The sequence below is a fragment of the Anarrhichthys ocellatus genome, unplaced genomic scaffold (genome assembly GCF_004355925.1).
Source record: "Anarrhichthys ocellatus isolate YVR2014 unplaced genomic scaffold, GSC_Weel_1.0 scaffold30, whole genome shotgun sequence".
Taxonomy (NCBI): domain Eukaryota; kingdom Metazoa; phylum Chordata; class Actinopteri; order Perciformes; family Anarhichadidae; genus Anarrhichthys; species Anarrhichthys ocellatus.
Window position 1 is genome coordinate 2,890,297 of NW_022280060.1, and position 23,474 is coordinate 2,913,770.

The 23,474-nt window shown below is 43.9% G+C and overlaps 1 protein-coding gene across 3 annotated transcripts in view; it reads left to right on the forward strand.

The window, feature by feature from the left end:
- The window catches only part of agbl4 (AGBL carboxypeptidase 4), a 245,361-nt gene extending 221,911 nt beyond the window's left edge, over positions 1–23,450 (forward strand). For 2 of the 3 annotated variants that reach the window (XM_031863834.1, XM_031863835.1), the window contains exons 10-13: positions 12,256–12,408; positions 15,011–15,173; positions 22,719–22,812; positions 22,946–23,450. In XM_031863834.1, coding sequence (XP_031719694.1) covers positions 12,256–12,408; positions 15,011–15,173; positions 22,719–22,812; positions 22,946–23,042 — 507 coding nt within the window. In that variant the 3' untranslated portion in view covers positions 23,043–23,450. Of the gene's footprint in view, positions 1–12,255; positions 12,409–14,072; positions 15,174–22,718; positions 22,813–22,945 lie in introns of those variants that run through there. The other variant, XM_031863836.1, reaches the window with a different exon arrangement.
- Positions 23,451–23,474: the final 24 nt, after the last annotated feature.

Below are 23,474 nucleotides of genomic sequence, written 5' to 3' on the forward strand. Positions count from 1 at the left end.
CCCCCCCCCCCCCCCCCCCCCCCCCCCCCCCCCCCCCCCCCTTTTTCGTGAGGATTGCCTTTAGTCTTGCAGAGTTAATTTGGAGGCTTGGACAACATCTCCTCTTCTGTCTCTCTCTCGCCACAGCCAGTTAATCCCATCAGACACACTACTCTGGGCTCCCAGATGCCAGTCTCAATGCCAACTCTGCAGCCAGGAGGCTCTGTGCTGCTGCCCTCCATTCATGCTCATTTCACACAGCGGGCATAGGGTCTAATGAGGCTACCAGGGTTGGAGGGCTCTGCTGGAGGACTCCATTAACAGCAGATCAGCCGCAGCTACAGTGGCCCATTTACTAACCGCTAACTCAGTGTGGTCATCTGTTTAAAAACTAGGAGACTGAGAGGAAGCTGTAATGGGAGGTCATTATCAATTTTCAGGTTTTTGCCTTCTGTACCCTACAATTGTGCAAAAAAACTGGAGTTTGTAAGTAAGAGGTTGGTAGTCCTGGATCAAACACGGACACATTAACCAAACTCACTTGCCAGAGAAAGACAGTAGCCTATACTTAATGATATTGATGCATCTGAAATGCTATTCAGGTATCCAGCCTAAAGTGTGGAGAACAGTTCCCACAGATGCTGTGAGTCACTCACACAGGTGGCTGGCAAGTGGCTGGACGCCACAAGCTCTTTAAATAGCTTTATTAGCAGCCCTGTTTTGTCATTGTTGTAAAGGTAAATCTGTATGGTCAGAGTAAACAATTTTACTCCATTCACAACACATTGCATTAATCCTTCTCTTGCAAAGAAATAACAAAACACCACCAAGGTTGTCGTCGTCTTTTGTCGTTACAGCTTTAATTTTTCCGCTAAATTTGGTGGTAGGCATGAGACTGATTATGTTTCAATGCCTCCTGTTTATATGTATATGATACCTGATGATTTCAAGATTTATCACACATAACATTTATTTTTCAGAGCAACATAGATAATTATAACCTGATAAGTAAAGCATAACCTAACCACGACCCTTACTTTAGAATTTAAAATGTATCGTAATTGTACATGGCCTCCCCTGTAGATGATCATAAGGCTTGACAGAATATCCTGGTATACAGCAGAAACAGTAGAAGTGCATCTCTAGACACCTTACCACATGAGTTCATGCTCTTGCATGATTTGAGTGATTGCCTAGTACAACTCTAATAACAGTCTTTATAGTGTGTTGTCAGCTGTGCTTACTGAGTTCTTCTGAGTGTCAAGACTAAAATCTGTGTTTAGTCTTTGTAAGTCTATCCCTAAAGTAATCTTTAGGGATGTTCTTCACTTTAGTAAAACCAACGCAGATTGTGAACGCTAATTGAATTCAAGGTGCAGTGCAAATGTTCTTTGTGCCTTGATGTACATAAATCTGACCATTCATTTTTGTCAATCACCACAACTTCTTTACTCCTTTAGATACCCACAGTTTTGTGCATAAAGCATCATAATTCAAAGTCACATTGCCCTCCGTTGCACAAAGGAGCCCACTCAGTTTGAAACTCCATCAACCATTCTTGTGACAGACACCCTCGTCACTCCAAAGTGATTCTCCATCACTGTGAATTCAGCAGCACTCTCTTTCTGCTGGGGAAAATAACTTCCTTGTTCTGTTCAGGCAATAACTTCAATAACTGGCTGCGATGGATCCAATGATGGAGAAACCTGGCGGGGGGTGATTGGGAGGAACGGCTTGCCCGATCTGAACCCGAATGGTGTTTTGTTATTGGACTTCTGTGCGTGCCATGGTTTGGCCATAACGAACACCATGTTCGAACATAAGGTGGCTCATAAGTGTACCTGGTACCAGAACACCTTAGGCCGGAGATCAATGATCGACTTTGTAATCGTGTCATTTGATTTGCGGCCGTATGTCTTGGACACTCGGGTGAAGAGAGGAGCAGAGCTGTCAACTGATCACCACCTGGTGGTGAGTTGGATCAGATGGCAGGGGAACCGGTTGGAAAGACCCGGCAAGCCCAAACGTGTAGTGAGGGTGAACTGGGAACGTCTGGCGGAGGACCCTGTCCGGGAGGTCTTTAACTCCCACCTCCGCAAGAACTTCTCACACATCCCGAGGTGGGGAGGTTGGGGACATGGAATCCGAATGGACCATGTTCAAAGCCTCTATTGTGGACGCGGCCGCTAGGAGCTGTGGCTGGAAGGTCATCGGTGCCTGTTGTGGCGGCAACCCGAGAACCCGGTGGTGGACACCGGAGGTGAGGGAAGCCGTCAAGCTGAAGAAGGAGACCTTCAAGGCCTGGTTGGCCCAGGGGTCTCCCGAAGCAGCTGACAGGTACCGGCATGCCAGAAGGGCTGCAGCTGCGGTGGTCGCGAATGCTAAAACTCGGGCATGGGAGGAGTTCGGGGAGGCCATGGAGAAGGACTTTCGGTTGGCCTCAAGGAGGTTCTGGCAAACCATCCGACGACTCAGGAAGAGAAAGTAGGGCTTACCCCAGGCTGTTCTCAGCAGGGGGGGGAACTGCTGACCCGGACAGGGGACATCGTCGGGCGGTGGAAAGAGCACTTTGAGGAACTCCTAAACCCGACCAACATGTCCTCTGCAGAGGAGGCAGCACCTGAAGATCTAGGGGGAGGCTCACCCATATCCCTGGCAGAGGCCGCTGAGGTAGTCAAAAAGCTCCTCGGTGGCAAGGCGCCGGGGGTGAATGAGATCCGCCCTGAGATGCTGAAAGCGATGGACATAGTTGGGCTGTCCTGGCTGACACGCCTCTTCAATGTCGCATGGGGGTCGGGATCAGTGCCCATGGACTGGCAGACCGGGGTGGTGGTTCCCATTTTCAAAAAGGGGGACCGGAGAGTGTGCTCGAATTACCGGGGTATCACACTACTCAGCCTCCCGGGGAAGGCTTATGCCAGGGTGCTGGAAAGGAGGCTCCGACCGTTTGTCGAACCTCAGATTCAAGAGGAGCAATGCGGATTCCGTCCCGGCCGTGGAACAGTGGACCAGCTCTTTACCCTCGCAAGACTACTGGAGGGGCTCTGGGAGTTTGCCCAACCAGTCTACATGTGCTTTGTGGACTTGGAGAAGGCTTTCGACCGGGTCCCTCGGGGGTTCTTGTGGGGGGTGCTGCAGGAGTATGGGGTGCCGGACCCATTACAACGGGCGATCCGGTCTCTGTACGACTGCAGTAGGAGCTGTGTCCACATTCTTGGCAATAAGTCAGACACGTTCCCGGTGGGTGTTGGCCTCCGCCAGGGCTGCCCCTTGTCTCCGGTCCTGTTCGTGACTTTCATGGACAGGATATCTAGGCGCAGTCGGGGGGTGGAGAACGTCAGGTTTGGGGGTCTCGGGATCGCCTCTCTGCTGTTTGCAGATGATGTGGTCCTGTTAGCCTCCTCGGAACGTGACCTCCAGCATTCACTGGGGCGGTTTGCAGCCGAGTGTGAAGCGGCGGGGATGAGAGTTAGCACCTCCAAATCTGAGGCCATGGTGCTCTGCCGGAAACCGGTGGATTGCTCCCTCCAGGTGGGGACGGAGTGCCTACCTCAAGTGAAGGAGTTCAAGTATCTCGGGGTCTTGTTCACGAGTGAGGGTAAGATGGAGCGGGAGATCGACAGACGGATCGGTGCGGCTGCAGCAGTAAAGCAGGCGCTGCACCGGACCGTCTTGGTGAAGAGGGAGCTGAGCCGGAAGGCAAAGCTCTCAATTTACCACTCGGTCTACGTTCCTACCCTCACCTATGGTCACGAACTCTGGGTCGTGACCGAAAGGACAAGGTCGTGGCTACAAGCGGCCGAAATGAGCTTCCTCCGTAGGGTGGCCGGGCTCAGCCTTAGAGATAGGGTAAGGAGCTCGGTCATCAGGAGGGAGCTTGGAGTTGAGCCGCTACTCCTTCGCGTCGAAAGGAGTCAGCTGAGGTGGTTCGGGCATCTAATTAGGATGCCTCCTGGACGCCTCCCACTGGAGATTTTCCAGGCACGTCCAACTGGGAAGAGACCCCGGGGAAGACCCAGAACACGCTGGAGAGATTACATCTCCCAGCTGGCCTGGGAACGCCTCGGGATCCCCCAGAATGAGCTGGAACATGTTGCCGGTGAGAGGGAAGTCTGGGTCAGCCTGCTTGGCCTGTTGCCACCGCGACCCGACCCTGGATAAGCGGAGGAAAATGGATGGATGGATGGAACTGGCTGTGAGTTCTGAGACAAGTGCCATTTAAATCAAAGTGTGTTGCTGGAGCAATCTAAGCTGCCTTGCTATTGATGGCTGGAAACCTTTATTTGAAAAATATTTGTATCTAAATTCAACACTACTCAGAACATTTGCACTCACTAGTGTTTATACAAACACTGTCCTGAACATGAAATTACATTTTAAAATCAGTGACTTTCCAATTTCCATCAGCTAGCTCACTTGGAACGGTTGTGTAAATATATTAATACAGAGTATTTACAGTTACATTTTGGCATCAAATACATACATTCGTCACTCCTCACAACATTCAGTCTAAGGAGAGTTTGGAAATGAAGATGTTATATATTCCCCCTTCAGAGGAAATTAAGTCAAAGCCTACAGGTGGCTCATGGGGTGGATGAGGAGCAAACTGAGGGGCGAATTGAAGGATTGTGTGGCTTTTGCCACTGCTAAACCTGCTCAAATAAGACCAAAAGAAAGCACCCGCAAAGGTTGAAATGCACCCCTAACAGCGCTCCTAAGCAAATAGCATCTTGGTGCTCCTGTGTTATTCGCACATATTCAAATAAGGTGGCATGCATATGTCTCTATGCAAATGAGCCTCCCTGCAAAAATAGTCCAATTCCTAAAGATCAGCGGTAATAGCCACATGCAGTTAGAGTGAAATTAATAGCATCTTCAGTGAGTAAGTGGTAACTGAAGTTCTCTGATAAAGGGTGTCACGCCCAGACTTTCCAGTGATCATGGCAGCAGTGATTGTAGCAGGCGAAGGCATCGTCTCTGCTCAAACTCATTTATTATGGGTTGCAGTGACAGGATGCAATGACAGTCATGAAAAATAAATGAATAAAGCTCCCCTACATCTCATTTTTTTACATATATATGACAAAAAAACAAGTAAGAAATTAAGGAAAAATAAGGTTGTTATATAAACAAATAAACAAATAATTTTTTCCTTCTGCCTCTGCAAAAAAGGGTAAATTACGTCTGAAAAACTGTATGGCCATGTTTGCTCTGTAATATCTTTAACGCAATATCTTTTGTGAATCCGACCTTGAGACGAGGCAGATATGGTGTAAAATGATGGCAATTCATGGTCAGCGCCATTCGTATTCAAGACAGGCTGACAAATGCATTAATAACTACCGTTTGAGTAGTGGGTGTTAAAAACAGTGCAGCTGTTTTATATTTTGAGATTATTTAACCTTTTTTAAAAGATGTTTTAAACATTTTAAACATTTTAAGTTAAAGTAGATTTCAACTGATTCGGAAAGTATTAGGGGAGACATACTAATGTATTGTTGTTTTTTTGCCTTTTTGTGGGATTTGTTAATCATAAGAAAGATATGGAATGGTCCCAGCTTTATACTTTAAGTACTCTGTGACGCTGTGGTAGAGCCTTATTATTTAAGCAACCTAACAGACTCAGGTGGTTTAGGAGTTAGTTGGCCAGTTGGAGTGTATATGAGCTTATGTTCATCAGGTGACATGTAAGAGGACTCCACTGGGATGCTCATGTTTTATTGTGTCTGCTGGTCGCGTAATAGAGCAATGATTTGCCACCATGTGAACTATAGGAGCAGATGTTAAGCTGATAGTAAATCAAAGTTCTGTTAGTGAGTTTATTTCTTTTTCCGCTCCCGGTGGTCCAAAATTGCTTATTGCAGCTTTAAATGGATCTTTCACATATTCTTCACATAATAAATACAATGTGAAATGTAAAATAAAGGCGTGATCAACTACAGCAATTGTGTGAATTGCAACTAAATATATGCTCATAAACTGGCTAACTTCCTCTCCATCCATCTGAAGGCAAGCTTGCTCAAGCTGTTTCATAAAATTCCATCATTTACCATCTGCAGCTGAACATTGGTCAGCAGGGAAAATGGCTGAAAGAGTCAGTGATGCAAGGAGCTATAATCTGTTCCCAAGCTACCCTGTTGTTTGTTTTGAAAAGAGAGAAATGGAGAGGGAGAAAAAAAGGAAAAGATGCCAAAGAAACAAATGGACCCATCTCCTTCCTAAAGCGTTGCTTTTCTAGCTCATTTATCAAACGCAGGAGAAGAATCCTATTTGATTGGCTGATTACCAGAAGCATTCATCACTGGCCGACATATCCCCACCAATTTGACACTGCCATTTTGGATAATTTGTTACGGATGACAAAGAGGTCATTGTGGGCTTGGCTTCTTTTTGACATTTATAATATTTGAAAATTAATTTCTGAAACAAATGTAATAGGTCCGGTCACAGCACCTAGATGAATTTTGCACCTGGAATCCACCCTAAAGTCCTCTCCTACAGTCTCACTCTCTTTCTCTCTCTTTCATGTCCAACAGTCACATTTGCATTCTACTGTATGTGTGAATCAGGAGATCTCTGTGTGTGCTTTTTGTGTCTCTTTCTCTCCCTCACTGTCTGTCTCCATGTGAGTTGTCCTCTGGTGTCAGCCGACAATTTCTGATCCATTTCTGATATTTACGGCCAATTTTACCCCATCATCCCCGCAGCGTTTCAATCTTTCCACCGGCCCTCTTTTTATTCTCACTCCATTGGAAGCGGAATTGTCTGCTTTTCACAGGAAAGATACAGATGAAGCTCTCGCACGCTGGCAATTTGGATGCATTTTATCAACTTAGGTCCCAGGCTTTTACCTTATCTTAATTTTTTTACATAATAGTTCAAATGATTTTTTTCAATACCTCCCCTCTTGCTCCTCTTTGCTGTTATTTATTCCCTCGCCACCTATTCCTGTCTGTACCTATCAACCTCCTTTTATTCTCCTTCACCTGTTCTCCTGGCAGGCCTTCCCAACAGATGTGGCAGCTTATATGGCACTAACAGGCCCGAAGCACAGGGCTGCGTGCGCCCGTTCAGGCTGATTACAAGTCACCTCTGTGTTCATAAACGGACAAATACCGCCATCAATTTGAGAGCACAGTACAGAGGTGGAAGGGGGGGAGGAGAGACAATGAGAGAGACGGAGACAGACGGATAGAGAGTTTTGTGTCATCTACTCCCGTCTATGAAGCAGGTCACGCCATTGGCCATGTTCTGTCACTGGTGCATCATCAGAGGGTCACTAACCATGTGCCCCTGTGACCTGGATGGGCTTCTCTAACTAATGAAATGTCGGATAGACTTTTACAGTCTATAAGTGAAATGACTTTTGAGTTTTTCTTTCCTTGTATTATTTTGTGGGAATGTTTGACTCTGTATAAATGTTTGATGCTCACACAGTGTCACAAATTCACACCTAGGTGGGTCCACTGGGAAAGTACCTTGCTCAAGAGCACTTCATTAGTCATTGCATTGTGAATGAGAGGTTTCTACTCTCGCTTTCATTGCCCAGGTTTATCTCGTTGACTTGAGGTTGGATCTGACTGATTTTAATTCCCCCCCATTATAGTTGGGCGGCCATAACTATTTCTCCACTTGTTGAAGTGTTGTGAATTGGGCTAGAGTTAGGATAGTGGTTTGGTTTTTAAGTAAAGTGTGTTTGTCTTTAACATAAACTGCAAATGTATGTCCGGCCCACTATTCTGTTTACAATATGTTCTTAACCTAACACAGTGCTTCTTACAAGGCCAGCTTCATTTAATTCCACGTGGATCAACAACTGGTGAGGATGCTGATCTTTTATGTAAAACATGCAGCTTTAGCCTCAGTCTTTTAGCCTGATATGTATGTAGTCATAAAATGCATATTTATGGCTTTACCAACTTGTGAAACAAGCATTGGCTAAATGATCTAGCTAGCTACAACAGATACAATCCTGTCACTCCTTCCACAGGCTTTATAGGCAATATTTCAGTGTTGTATAATGTGCATCACATGGCGAGTATGTTCAACTTTCTTTTCTTGAACAAGCAGCAGTTTCCCTTCTCCTCAAAAGGTATATATGCTGCTGATGCCAGGAGCTTTATTCAGGAGCTTGTAATCCTGCTTCAATCAGCTCCTTTTCCTTTCCGTGTAAAGATAAGCCCGGCATTTACGGCCCTCACCGCACCCCGCTCTAATTAATATGCAGCAGATAAGTACTTGTCTGACAAAATTCATTCAGTTGACCTTCTAGGTTTTACACTAAACTGTTTGCGGCCGCTACAAATTCACCACAAGTTGAGAGTTCCCTGGAGTTTCTGCAGCGAGATGGGGCTTTTGTTTCTCTCCGAGAGGTTTAATTTGGACAGCTTGCTCTCCCTCTCTGTTTCTCTCTCTCTCGCTCTCTCAAATTGTCTTCTGACTTTCATTCGGCACTCTCTGTTTCTTAATTGCGCCTAATTGCTTAATTACAATTTCAAATGAACAATTCTGGAGGTCAGAGCGGGTCGTTAATTGAAGCATCAATCACAGTGGTTGGGCCTTCAGAACCATCTCAGTTTGATTGACAGTGCATTAACTGAATATTGTAGAAAGCCTGGACATGACATTGTGGGGGCTCCATGGCTGATACTGCTGTTACTGCTGCCCCTCTGCTGTCCTTCACATGAAGCAGTGAAGGAGAAACCTTCTTGGGTTAGAATGAGGACAGGGAACAAACAAGATGAGGCTTTAGGTCCTTCACCTTCTTTCTGTGCGTGTTCTCTCTAAATGAAGATAAATATCTATATCAGGTGGCTTCAATAACATGTATGAATGTGACTGAATCTGAGTTTTCCCCTCAGTGGATTGGCACACTGTATTTCATACATGATAAACTGCAGAGCCAAAGGTATGTAGATAGTGTGTCCATACTTTTTGCCATACATAACAACCATTTTTGGCCATGCACTTTGTTGTTTTCATGGTTTGGCTATAGGCATCTTAATTCCAACTACTGGACACTTAATCCTATAGCATACATAGATATTTTGGTCCAATGTTTAGTTTGGTGTTGCTGAACTGTGTGGCCACAGTTTGGGAACAACCTTTCCCTGTTTCAACATGGCAATGCCCCATTACACAAAGCAGGGTCAATAAAGAAATAGGTTTCTGAATATGTTGCAACTAACATTTCATTTTCTGTCCATTGACTAATCTGTTATTCGACCAATCGTTTCAGCTCTATTTCAAAGTTTGGCGTGGGAGGACCCTATGGCCTGCACTGAGCCCTGACCTCAACCCCATCAAACATTACCCAAAATCAGTGTCTGACCTCACAAATTCAATGCCAGCAAAGCAGCAAATAATTAGATTATGCACAGCATTTTAACATCAGTGGTTTTGAAATGAGATGTTCAACAATCACAGACTAGTGTAATTTTTAGCCACTTACTTTTGGCCATGTAATGTATCCAGCCCCTTGGAAATTCTGATTATATGAGATGAAAAAGTAAAATCTGAATTAAATAAAGAATTTGCAGATCAGTCATTCACTGGTATTCTACCAAATGTACGCATGTATCCACCACTTAACCTCTGCTATAAGCAATCTGCCACTGTTGATCAGCGCCCTCCAATCCATCCACCTATATCTCCTCCTTTTATTCCTCTCCCTCCTCCCAGCCTCCATGCCCTCCACAGGGGAGACGCCTAGGTGATTATTAGGCTGGTTTCCCTTGTCTAGACCCCGGCTGGTTGGTTGGAACTCCTTCCACCCTCCTTCCTCTTCCTAATGGATCTGGGTCTACTTCTCTCATTACCTCCCTCCCTCCTCTTTCTCCATCTACCTTTCGCCTCTTTCTTTTCATCCCCTATCTAACTCTCCCTTTAATGTCTCTTTATGTATTTCTCAGACTGTCTACTGCTCAGTTGGCTGCATTTAGCTTTTTTCCCTCTTGCTCTTTTTTGTGTTTGTTTTTCTGTTGTTTCTGCCTCCCTCCTCCCTTCACACCGTCCTCTTTCACCTCCCCTCCTCCTCCAACTTCTCCTGCTGCTGTTCCTCTCCTCTGGGGCTCCATCCATCAGGTTGTCGGGGGCTGCTAGCGGCCGACTCCCAGCCACCATATTTCACCGCCAGCCAGCCAAGCAGCTGACAGCACAACCACCGCCAGGAAATTGCTTTGGCTGTGAGCGGAATTTCAAACACAGGCACACTGCGTCGCCCGGGCCGCCCAAGCACCGCTTCCCTGTCTCTCTCTCTTTCTCTCTCTCTCTCCTGTCAATCTCTCTACTCCTCCCGACACACATCTCTATGTCTCTCTGTATCTCTCTCTGTCTTTCTCTCTTTTTTGCTCTCTCTTATGTACTTCTTTCCTCTCTCTTTGCACCCCCATCTCTACATGTTTTTCTGTGTGCTCTTCCTTGCTCCTCTACCTCTCTCACACACAGTCACAAACCCACATGCATCGTTTTCTCTCTTTGTCTTTTGTCCGTCTTTGTTGTTCCCTCTCTCTGCTCTCCCTCCCCTTCATCTCCGAATATCGCTCCCTGTCCTTTTCCATCCTCTCATTCTTCCCTTCCTCTCCCCTTTACGACCCACAGGGAACAAGGTGTGGTGGTGAATGTGTAATGAGCAGAGCAAGAGGGAGGGAGATAAAGAGGAGGAAGAAGAAGAAGTGGAAGGATAAAACCAGGAGCAGAATGGAGTGATAAGATAGAGAGGAGGCAGAGAGGAGGGATGCTAGTTGGTGCTGCTCCCGAATTAAGGGTCAGAAGGTGTGTGTGTGTGTGTGTGTGTGTGTGTGTGTGTGTGTGTGTGTGTGCGTGTGTGTGTATGTGTGTGTGTGTGTGAGAGTGGGTGGGTGGGTTGGTTGCTGGTGGTGAGGGGGCTTGGATTTCTGCCCTTGTCACAACCACTTTAAGACCATTGAGTAGAATTTTTTGCAAAGTGAGGTCATTTTTGATCGTCTTCACCCGGCTTTAGGGTTTGGGATTGGAGTTTAAAAAAATACACCAGCTTTTTTAGACAGTTAGATATATGTCAAGATTATAGATCAATCAATATCACATTCAAATGCAAGCGAGATAAAAACATGTAACAGCTCTGTGGTTAGATAGTTAAGTATCTTACATAACATGCAGCTAAATTGGACAGTGTATTGTAGTACATTTAAGTTATGCAGCAACCTGAAGAAAATGTAATTTAGTTTTATTGTTCTATGGTGGTGTATGTAAAGTAACTAGAGCGTCATTTACACTGATGTAGTGTGAGTGAGTTGCTAGATATATGGCCCAATTCCACACTACACAATAGCATGGATAACACTATAAAGTATGTGCTATTATGCATATTGTACTCTGTTAGTTGGAAGTGTAAAGGGAATTAATATGCTTGACTGTTTTGTTCTACCCTGAAATGATATACATAGATGGATATCAGACTGCAACTTTGGATAGCTAATTGAAATGAGATTTTCTAAGGTGTTCCTGGTGCTGTCTCACTAACATCTTCCAGTTGGTTTAATTATTTCTAGCTATGTGCAGTTCCGCTATTTCTTATGTGTGCTGAATTGAGGAGTAACAATGTCAGATCTATCAAACTGACACCTTTATAAGCAGAATACCTGAAATGGGTGCTACAGGTATGTGATAGTCCTGCATCTAGACATGTCAGAGTTAATGTTAAAGTTAGAAGTTGGAGATAAGTCAAATCAGTGGAAGTTCCCTATTTGTGTCACAAGATAAATGTGTGCGTGTGTGTGTCTGTGTGTCTGTCTGTGTGTGTAGATTGAATGATTACAGAGTTGAGAGAAACAGATCTTATCGAATCCATTTTACACAGTGTATGCTGTAGAGAAAAGACATTACAAACTCAATATGAAGTCAATATTAACCTGATAAATAAGTATGGAGTTTATGATGAATGTGACAATCTCAGGAGAGAGCATGTGTGTGTCTTAGCACCATATCCATCTCTGCTCGCCGTCTATGTATGTGCTGTAGGTGTGCCCTTCATGTAGACAGTCTGATTGAAGTTATGTGTGGGTGGTTGACTCCTTTCAGGTAGTAAACATACTGTCAGTCCACAATGTCTGGAGGGTATGTAGTCATCCCATGGCGGAAATCCTCTCCCAGCACAGTCTTAGTAAAGAAAGGCCTGGTGTGGACTGTTGTCCCATCTTCCCCACTAACCTTCTGTTTTTTTCTTATCTTCTGTCTGTGCGTTTCTCTCTCCCTCTGTTCTCTCCGTTCTGTCTGTTCCCTCTTTTCCTCCATCAGAGAGTTAGTTTGGAGTTCTACATTGATGTTCACGCCCACTCCACCATGCTGAATGGCTTCATGTACGGCAATGTGTTCGAGGACGAGGAGCGCGTCCAGAGACAGGCTGTCTTCCCCAGACTGTTATGCCAAAATGCACCAGACTTCTCCTTTGTAAGTCACGCAAACAGACACACACAAACACACCGGATATGCAGGCTGCCAAGCAGAATTTCACTCAGCTTCAATCCCGGGGCCATGCTCGGAAAAAGAACATGAACTTGTCTCGGCAACTACTGGTGAGGTGATGTTCAGCGAGGCATTTAATTGCCAACTGTTGCACTCTTAGTGGTAAACAGTTGAAGTCCTTGGTTGCACTGGGCAGCTCCCAGGTGTGAATGTGTGTAACTGCATGGATTAGAGGCAACGTGTTGATTAAAAAAGTGAGTAAAACATATATATATGGAATTAGCAATACATATGCACACAGCTGACACATGTGAGTGTAAACATACACGTACAAACACAGGAGGTGTTAAATTATTTGAGGGAATATGTGTGAAGAAGAAAAGAGCCCATTCCAGCTGTGCACAAAGGTTCTCACCTTGACCACTTAAGAGAGGAGCTGAGCAGAGTGTAAAAGAAGAGAGGGTTGAACTTCATCAACCCTGACAGTTCAGTTCAATTAACTAGTAACACGGAGTAACGGAAATACTTAAGCACACACCCGAAGATTTCAACTCCAGAATATATTTTTTAAAACGTATAAATTATGTAAAAGAATACAGTAAAATTTCAGGAATAGGTAGGTATGCAAAATGTTGGTGTACCCAAACAGCAGCAGTGGTGGCAGAAGTTCTTGAGGAGTAAAAATATGAATGGAAATTATGTATGAGAATCTACACTATCCCCCTCAAAATAAGGTATGAAGTAAGGTGTGGATTATCAATATATGTCCAATTTAACAAGTAAGAGGTCTTAGAATATGAACAAATGTCTGTGAAGTAACATACAGTATATAGCATGAATGTTTACTTGCATGTCTAAAGAGATCCTACAGATGTACAGAACAGTTTCCCTGACATGTTACCTTTAATATGAATGTGCATGTATACTGTATGTGTGTGCAGAACAGAAATAGCAAACAATGAAGATTATGACGAAACACAAGACTGTACTGTAAAAGTAGGCCAGGATATTCTGTATGAGCAGTGCAGGTGTTGGAGCTAAAGCCTCCTGTTAGGTGTCTGAAACTGGCTTTATTTGGACAGGACTGTGAAGACTGAGGGCAGGGAGGAGAGGAAAACCAAGGAGTAAATGAAAGTATTGGAAATGAATGGAGGAGAGGTGCAAAGAACAGAAGAGCATGTGGAAAAAAAAACATCCATTCACTGACTGTGATGCTCCTCCACACAGCCACACATGCATAACCTTATAAAACCGTTTTCATACAGGTACATTATCCACGAAACCATTTCGTCTCAGCCCGGTGTCACTTGTCACTGACCTTCGTTTTCTCAGTGACGCTGACATTTCATAGCAGAGCCACTTACACACATCATAAAGAATAACCTTTATTGCCCATTGACACCCAGTGCCAACCTGGATACAGAGAAAAGCCAGAGAGGAGGATGTTCACCCACACATGCATGGAAATGTCACTTATTGTCAGTGTCTATACGGTATGCAGTAACGAAGGACGAGTAAAACACTATTTCAAGAGAATCTCTCTCTCTCTCTTTCTCTCTCTCTCTCTCTCTCTCTCTTTGTGTTGCTTGTGTGACAGCTGGCCCAGGGGTCATCTCCCTCTCTGTGCTTTTGTCCCTCTGCCCATTCAGCACTACCTAAAGCCCAGTGCAGCAGCAGCAGCAGCAGCAGCACAACACAATCATGGCAAACTCCCACTGGTGGCCACCAAGTCTGCATTTCAGCAAGGCAACTCTCACTGCAGCAGAGCAGAGTGGAGTGACAGTGAATGGAAACTTTTCCACACTCTTCCCAAGACAGCATCATATAGTATAGCTGACACGCTGAAACCCAAAATAGACTGGACTTTTTTTTTGTTCTGCTATAGCCATTTACAGCTTTGTGATGACTTTGAATGAAGTCAATCTGTTCAAATAAGCCAGTGTACATAATTTGTGTTTCAGCAACCACACAGCTAGATGCCACCAATTCCTACAAACTGCCTGTTTTAATAAGTAAAGTAGCTTCTCCCAACTGAAATTTTCCAACATACAACATTTTAAACCCTCAATCACAGATTGTTGATATGGGAAACTTTCACAGGTCTTAGCAGATTTGCCCAACGCAATAATCGCTTTGTGATTCTCTGGACGTTGGCAGTAACTATTTCCACTGAAGTTTACAACTGTGAAATGTTAAATTGTTTAAGTGATGAGTAAACTGGGACACGAAAAAACACAAAAGCAATATGTTTATGCTGAATGTGTTTTTTCTTCTCTTTTACTGTAGGAAATAATGTGCCGTTCAGGTTATCAAGGACTTCAGAAGACATTATTTTTTGGAAAGTTTCAACTGGGAAACACAAGTACCTTTTGAAACTCACAACACTTTCCATAGAGTTATTTAAGGTTATATGTCATAGTCAGGGCTAATGATCTCTGTAGGGAAATTCTCCAGACTCCACAAATAGGGAAGATGCTTGCTGACACAAATACTTGAGCTTAAATCCTCTCACTGAAGTGTCATCTTTCTAACCACTAGTCCAACACAATGTCTCAGATGTGGTTGTTTTGTTTGTGCACCCCTCTAGTCCAACACGTCCTTTAACAAGGACATGGTGAAGGCCGGTACCGGTAGACGGTTCCTCGGTGGTCTCCTTGATGACACGTCCTACTGCTACACTCTAGAGGTGTCCTTCTACAGCTACATGACGGCTGGCAGCACTGCTCCTGTGCCGTACACTGAGGAGACATGTATCCTTCAACATATATGATCCGTGTGAGTGTACATGCATCTGCATGGCTGTATGTGTTCGTCAAGAGAGGAAAAGATCAGAGTGTAGAAAGCAGTACTAATGTTCTGATATGTGTCTCTCTCTTAATTGCACATTTCTCCTTGTTTCAAACAACACACACACACACACATTGTCGTTGCAGTTACCATCTCCCTCTGAAATCAAGCCAATTCATCTCGTAATCATCCAAGTCATTATCTTAATATTTGAATCCTTGGTGGGGAGTTTGTGTGCGTCAGGTCATGTGTACTCTGAAGAAAACCATGTTGCTCTTTTGGTGCCTCTTGTTGCGACAGATGTGCAGTGACAGAATAGGGATGTGATAGCTGCGTCTATTGATTTTATTTACAAAGGAGAGAGGAGAAAGGGGCTTGTTTTGGAATGCGTAATGCTGTGTGTTTGTGTGTGTGTGCGCGCGCAGTTGAGGCTTTGATTTGCTTTAACTCGATTCCTGTCGACTACAATCGTGCACACATGGAGCACACACATTACATTCGTCACGGGAACCGAAGGTCACAGGTGCGTTAATGGAGCCAGACGGGAGGAAGTTTTCCTTCAGCTGACCTTCTCAGGGCTGAAGAGCTCCTGAGAGCCGGCCGATGGCGGTCTGATCTTACCGATAGAGTGAGTGAGAAGAGGGCGAAAGAGAGATTTAGAGAGAGCGATAAGGACCCTACATATGAAAAGTATGTGCTCCCCTACACATATTCTGCAGGTGGAGGGGAGGGTGGATATAGACGTAGCCCTAGTGCCCTCTAGTGCTAAGAGCTGGCACATTCTGACTCACCATGTGTGTATTTCCCTCTAGTTCACACCCACATGAAAAGTTAGTAACATTCAAGTCCAATGTACATATAAATATTTGGAAATTCGTTGAAGTGATACAGAGTCACTCGTATTGGGATGTGGTGTGTGTGTGTTTTCCACACCCTCTCATCCCTTAAATGCTTCTCATAGAAACATCTCGGGTCTTTGCAATCCAGTTGTGATTCCCAAATCACAACTGGAATGCAGGCATGTGCATACACAGGGTATCACCACAGCCACAGACAAATAGCTAGGCTTACGTTTAGGAGACAAATGTCTGGCAGTTGTGATAAACAAATTCCACTGTGTTTTTATTTGAGTTGGTGGCACTGGGTGCAGAGCAGGATAATAATACATGTGGAGCCAGGTCTCAGCCTCTATGTGTGTGTGTGTGCAGAGGGGACATTTCATCTGAAGGTCAAATTGGAAGAAAACTCAGCCCTTGTGAGAGGACTTGCTTGATCTTTTTTGTTTTCCAGGTGTGTGTGTGTGTGTTTGGCTGTGAGAAGGGGATGTGTACAAGGAGGAGGGGATCCACAGGGTGGGCAGGCAGCACAGGGACCTGGTGTAGAGTGGAGATTGGGGTCAGGCAGGTTGAAGGAACCGACCATGTCGCTTTATACGCCCCAGCAGTCAGCTCGATGAAGCGTGCAAATCATCAACAGAGACCTTTAGCATCTCAACGCCCCCCCTCCACCTTTCTCACCTGATGCACACACACACAAACAGGCACACACACACACAGTCCTTTAAACTAATACATGACAAATGAGTAATAACCTCGGCCCTAACTCTTACCACCTTCAAAACATGCCGCCCTTACCCTTTAATCTTTCCTGACTCTCCTTCTCCACTGCTGTGACTTGTAGCCACCAAAATTGAAATCGTAACCTTTCTCACAGCTGAGACGTTTGTCACAGTTTGAAGGTGCTCGGAAAAAAAAGGTGTAATGCTCAGTGTGTCTGTATTTGTTTTCTGATCTCTCTTTTCATGTCCTCGTTTCTCCTTCATTCTGTCCTTTCCTCTCATCTTGTCACCTAGAACATAACAGCTCATTATATCATTTAGTCAAGCTGAGAATCATCTTCTCTGAAACAGCAGGGACAACCTCCACCGTGTATCTGTCTTCTCTTTGTCCTCTAATCATTAATAACACTTGTGTGCGTGCGTGTGCATATGTGCGTACCTACTCCTATGAATATATCTCTTTTTTATGCTTATGTACTGCACTTAAAGTTAGTTTTAGTCTCACTGACATCCCACGTCCCAGAACAAAAATGTAATATTTTGGCATGTTTTTCTATGTTCATAGACCAGCTGCGTTTTGTGATGGACCTTCCAGTTCAGACTCTGAAGTTTAAACTGGAAAGTGGAGTGGTTTAGGGCTGAGAGAATCTGGGATCTCGCTCAAAACTCAGCTTGACGCTTTCCGTTGTGTGAGTTCAGTACGTGCATTTATGTGAGCTTTAGGGGGCCTACTTACCTTGTAGTGTGTGTGTGGGTGTGGATGTTTTTTTTTGTATTGTGGAGAGACAGTATTCTCTGTGACTTTGAAGAATTATTCAAAAACATTAAAAAGCCATTATGCCTTCCCTGAAAGATTTCGCTCTTGTTTTTCCGGCGCTGGGTTGAGCTGTTGCTTTTTTCAGTCAGTGTACAGATGTGCAGATTTTCAAACTTCTCACTCTGAGAGGAAGAAAAGTACATTTTTATCCCTTGTTTGATTCATGCAAATTTGATGTTTTCTTTCAGTAAAAGACATGCAGAGGCTTCTGACACAGTGATCTTCTTATTGAAGATGTTCACTCAAATAATCCACATCTATTGCCATTGTTGAGTTATCCAGCAGGATGGTGTGGTGTTGGTTAAGACATACACACTTGTAGCCATCATTTTCTACATGTGTCTTAGGTCTGTTTGACGTGCACCTCGCCATAACAGTGGGACTCTATAAACACCAGATTAGCCAGTGGAACATATGTATGCATCAGTGAACCTGACACCCAATGGACAGATTGTGAGAAGTGGCTTGGAGGCAAAATATGCTTCAGTACCACACATCATACACATCATATCACACAGACTTGCACAAATGGATAGGTGCTCACATGTGCAAGTGAGCACAGATGCAGACACATTTAAAAACACAGTTGATTGCACAAATATTGTTGCTACAGTATGCTCAGATGAACAGGTGTCCTCACATGAGCACTCACAAAGATGCACACCTCTAGTTGTGTTTTGGTCGTTGTTCTAAACGTTGATGAAGTTGATGTTCGCGGAGAGTCTGAGAAAGTCGTTTTGTGAAAAGTGTGCTCGGAGCTGAAAATTTGCAGTTGAAGCGTTTAACAGTTGCATGACTGAAATAAGTTGAAGTGGCAGTTCAAATGGAAATGCTGAAAGAAGTCTAACTTTCACCGTCTGAGATGACATGAAATCATCAAGTGTGATAGAGCTGAAGTGTGAACACTGAAAATAGATGAACTCACCAGTTAAACCATAACTAAAGCAGTGGAGTTGTCAGTTAAAGTGTAAAAGTTGCAAGTGGGTGAAGTGGCAGTTGATGAGTAAGAGATGATACGATTGTAACATTATAAAAGTGATACCTTCAGGATAATGGCACTAATAAGAAAGAACATGAAGAGAGGCTTGAAGTCATAAATCACAGGTACCACAATGAGACAGGTGTGTATAATGGTATGTACGTTTTGTTTATATTTCTTGAACTTGTATACACAAAGCATAGCCTTTTCTAAACAACAAATGAGTGCAACTTTTGTAAAGAAACATAATAATTATATTAATAATAATATAAAAATAGTTTCCATATTCTGTTTTCAGAGCAGCACACCGTAGATCAGAAGAGTCTCTATTCCTGCAAGTGCACACTGTAAGAAAACAGAAGCCGTTCTTGCACGTATTTCATTTTACGACTCAAGTTTCAGAGCTTGTCTCCTTGGCAGTGACAGTTCCTCTTTTCAGGGATTTAAATCAACCCTTGTTTGTCCCTTTGGGCAACAGGACGTGAGGTCTTTCAGTCTGCTGAATCGCTATTGGGGACAAAAATGTCCCTTTCTGTATTGCTGTTGTTGACTAGGCTCTTAATTAGCATTGATAATTAGATCTCTACGTGTCAGTGCAGTGACAGGACCTGTCAGTGGATCGTATTGATGGCTTGAATGTCCCCTGCTTGTCTGCTTGTTAACTCCCGTCCGATCTGGACAGCATTCTCTGCGCGTCTTGTCCATTATACCACTGGGGGCCTTGTTGTCTGATTGTCACCTTGTCTGTCTGTCCTACAGGACCAGGCACGGGGGACATAGCGGTGAAAGCCGCTAAATGGCGTGCTGACAGTAAACAGCTGCAGTAAACAAGTAATGTCCCAATCGCCGTTGTCTCACGTATCTCATCAGCACCTAAGCTGGCGTGCCCTTGAGCCATGACAATGACCCGCTATTGATTAGACAAGACAGTTATGTGTACGGAGATGTTAAAGAATACGCCTCACACACCTCAGTGACAGGCAGGCAAGATGCTGACGCCTCTTTGACCTCTCTGGAGCTGGATAATGATCACACACTGATAATGATAATGTTGATGATTAAGTATAAACAATATTAGCATCATTAGTCTCAGTGTTAATTCAGAAGAGGCTGCGTAGATCTGGACTAAAGCAGCTGCAGTTTTTATGGATATTTCCACTACCACCTCACCTCTGTAATCCAAGCTACAGCCCACCAACTGTTTCCTGGCCCTTGCACACATCACTTCCTACTGCAGCAGCGGCCTCGTTCCAAACCCTACGGTTTCCCCCGGGCAACGGGCCAGACAGCAGTCAGGGCATCCTCCGCGTCTCCGACCATTCACCACACGGATGAAGTTCTCCTTCAGAAGCCGACCGTCCATCACGAAGCCTCCTGCAGTAGACGGTGAGTCGTGACAGGCCAAGCTGAGAGGCCATCTGCGCACTGTGGGGTCCGGGAGATATTTTTGTCGCTGAGCGTGAGCGTGCCTGGCCAAAGAGCTCAGGACTGGCACCGGGCTCTGCTGATGAAAGAGAACGGAGGAAAACACCCAAAACTTTCCTGAGGTCAGAATGAAGGAGGATACAAGGGGAGTTTGTTTGTTTAGAGTACGCAGGTAAATGTGAGTGTGTGTTTATGTCCTTGAAGATGACTATTTGTGAGTGTGAATCAGCTCTTAACAGCAAGTAGCAGATTAATAACGACCTACATTCAGATGTGTTAATGTAAGCTATGCCAGCAGCTCTAGAGATAGGAAAGTGTGTCCTGTATGACAGTCGGTCAGTTGGTCCACCGCTTCAGTCCAGACTTAAATATCTCAACGATTGTCAGATTTATTGCTGTGAAATTTTGCACAGACATTCATAGTTCCCAAAGAATGAATCCTAATGACTTTAATGATCTCCTGACTTTTCCTCTAGCACCACCAGCAGGTCAAAGTTTTCACTTATACTGTGACATTTCAATATCTACTGGGGGAAATGCCATGACATTTGCTACACGCATTCATGTCCCCCTCTGGATGAACTATAATAACTTTGCTGATCACTTAACTTTCCATCTAGCGCCATCATCAGGTAGAAAATGTAATATGTCAAGAACTGTGACGACATAAAGGTAAGACATACCCAGCAGCACTCAGCTGTACTTTGTGTTTACTGATAATTAGCAATCATGGTAACATGCTAAACTAAATGGTGACCATGGTAAGCATTATACCTGCTAAACATCAGCAGGTTAGCATTGTCTTTGTGAGATAGCAGGCTGTTTCCATTAAGCTCAAGGCACAGCTGTCCTGCTTGCATGGCTCCCAGTGTTGTTTATAACTATTATGCATTCAAATTAGCATTAAAGTGAGATTCAGAAGGACATAACCTTAGTTTGTTCATATGTAGTTTTATCTCGTCATAATCAGTATCATCAGCTAGCTGTTATGAGACAGCCTGTGTGGTCCATCCACACACACACACACACACACACACACACTCACAGCAAGTCTGGCCTGATGCAGGACTCACAGACAAACAGCCAGATGGGGTGTAAATATAGACTCTGGTGTCGTGTGGAGAGCATTGCCATCAGCCTGCCGGGTGAAAAATGAAGTCCTGTGCAGACTCCCGAACATACGCAAAAACACACCTTCAAAGGCCAAGGTGGCAGACTTTACAGAGGGGCTTGCTTGCATATTTACAGGTCTTACTTATGCCAGGTATACCCTTGTGCTTGTGTGTGTGTGTGTGTGTGTGTGTGTGTGCGTGTGTGTGTGTTTTGCTTGAGGTATGACAAACTACGAAGCTGAAATATATGCCCAGACAGCCTGTTCAAACCAAGGATGAATGGTTTACAATTTAACAGGCTTTGAACAATAGATTTTCATCTTTATAGCAACCAGGATTTATGTTCGGGTCATTTTTTGGTCATTATGAGAAATTGGAAAATAAAAATGACAGAATCTCCATCTTTTTTTCTTATCTTTTTCTGTATGCCAGTTGTTTCAATCACGCTTTTGTGACAGATAAATAGTCCAGCGAATGACAGGCCATATCTGAGTATCAACAAGGTAATGACAGGGGAAAGTGACAGATTATGTCTTTGTGTTGCTCCATCATGCTCCAGCCTGGTGAAGAATGGGGGCAGCCAAACATCAATGCCTCGAAATAGGGAAAAACGTTTGTGTCATTGTTTGTTTTGTGTTGGGATCTATATGAGCGGTATGAATGTGCATTCTGTATAGATGGAGGATGATGGAATAAGGTCGATGGACATATGTCTAAAAGGTTGGATAGGTAGATTGGCAGCTGATATTGATGTTGTTTTTCCCAGTGACTCGATCAAATTTACTTCTGTTAGCGACATCGTTCTTATTCATCTCTATTTACTATATCCTCACTCTTAGTGATTGGGAACATTGTTGGCATTCAGTGGATCTCTACTTCTTCATTATCTGAAGCTGATTGTCATCATTACTTGCTCTGCAAGCCTAATGATCACAGGCTTAGCGACAGCACTCATAGACGCTCAGCTGTTTTATTAAAGCAGTGAAGTTATTGATATTGTCCCTAATGTAGCGAGGGACAAGTGGGCAGGGGGATGATGTGTGCACTCACCTCTGAATTTAAATAAGGCCTCAGTGTATAAGTAATTGCTTTTGTGTGATTCATGACAGCATCATGCATTTGGCTGACACGAGTGAAATACATTTGATTTAGCCTCACTTAATTCAGACCGCAATGTGTTGTACCTTGAGGATTTACACTGCTCATTTCTTCAGTTACTAGTCTCTAGTTATTTATTGTACCTAACTGGGTGTGTTGGTAATGTCTCTAAGGCTTTTTAAAATAACTTTATGTTAAACCTGATCAGAATCTCAAATACATATACATCATATATATTATAAATCATGAATGTCTGAAGTATTGTTGGACACTAAAGTTTACTTTTGATTGGTTTTATCTATGACTGTGGGCCTTGAACTGTATCTGTTATGGATGAAAACACTTTTAGTCACTCTTGTTTTTTTTCTTTTATTGTTCCCAAATGAATCAGATTCATACACTTTTTTTTTTTACAACAAACATTTTGACTTGTCATAGCAGTAAGATCACAGGTGGAACTAATAACAATGATGGGTCCACCTCTTCCAAAGACAGTTAGCTTTAACTCCCTGTCGTCAGACACCAAACTGGGCAGGAATGTTGCTCGAACCTTCCTGGATTACTACAAACTCAACAACCTCATCAAGGACAACAGACCAATTCACATTCAAAGGTAAAGCAGTATGGCATTATGAATAAGTGAATATGAAATTTAAATACGCAAATGTATTTTGGTTTTGCTGTTTCCTGAACTATAACCTACCATCTCATCTCAGTCACTCATGTTGATATGTTTTTGTCTCCAGCTCTGAGGTGGCAGGCAATGGTAACAGAAAGGGCAACGGCGTTGGCAGAGACGCAGCAGACAGAGAAAGGGAGAAGAGCCAGGGTGTCAGGCACTAGACATCAAACAGAAGGACAGACGGACACGGACTGAGCATGTATAAAACGCAGAGCACCGTAGCAGGAGGATCCTTCACACTTCATTGCCTTTAGAAGCTCCACATCTCCCTGGCTATAAAGACTTATTTTCACAGATTTGTAACAGTGGGATGACTGGTACTTGCAGGACTAAAATCAGAACAAGCTTCCTCTTGGGTTATTTAATGGCTATACAACGTGGATTATTGAAGGGAAGACAGGCTGGTTACCGATCTAAAGTCCATCTGTGGCCTTCATTCAGCAGCTCCTTTTTGTTGTCTATACTATTGTAAATAAATGCATGTTTCCCTGTTGTTACTAACTTATTTCATGACTATGGTGTTATCTCTGTTGGTATTATAATTAGTCATTAAACACTAAATCACTTAATAATTTTCTCTCTTATGTCGATAC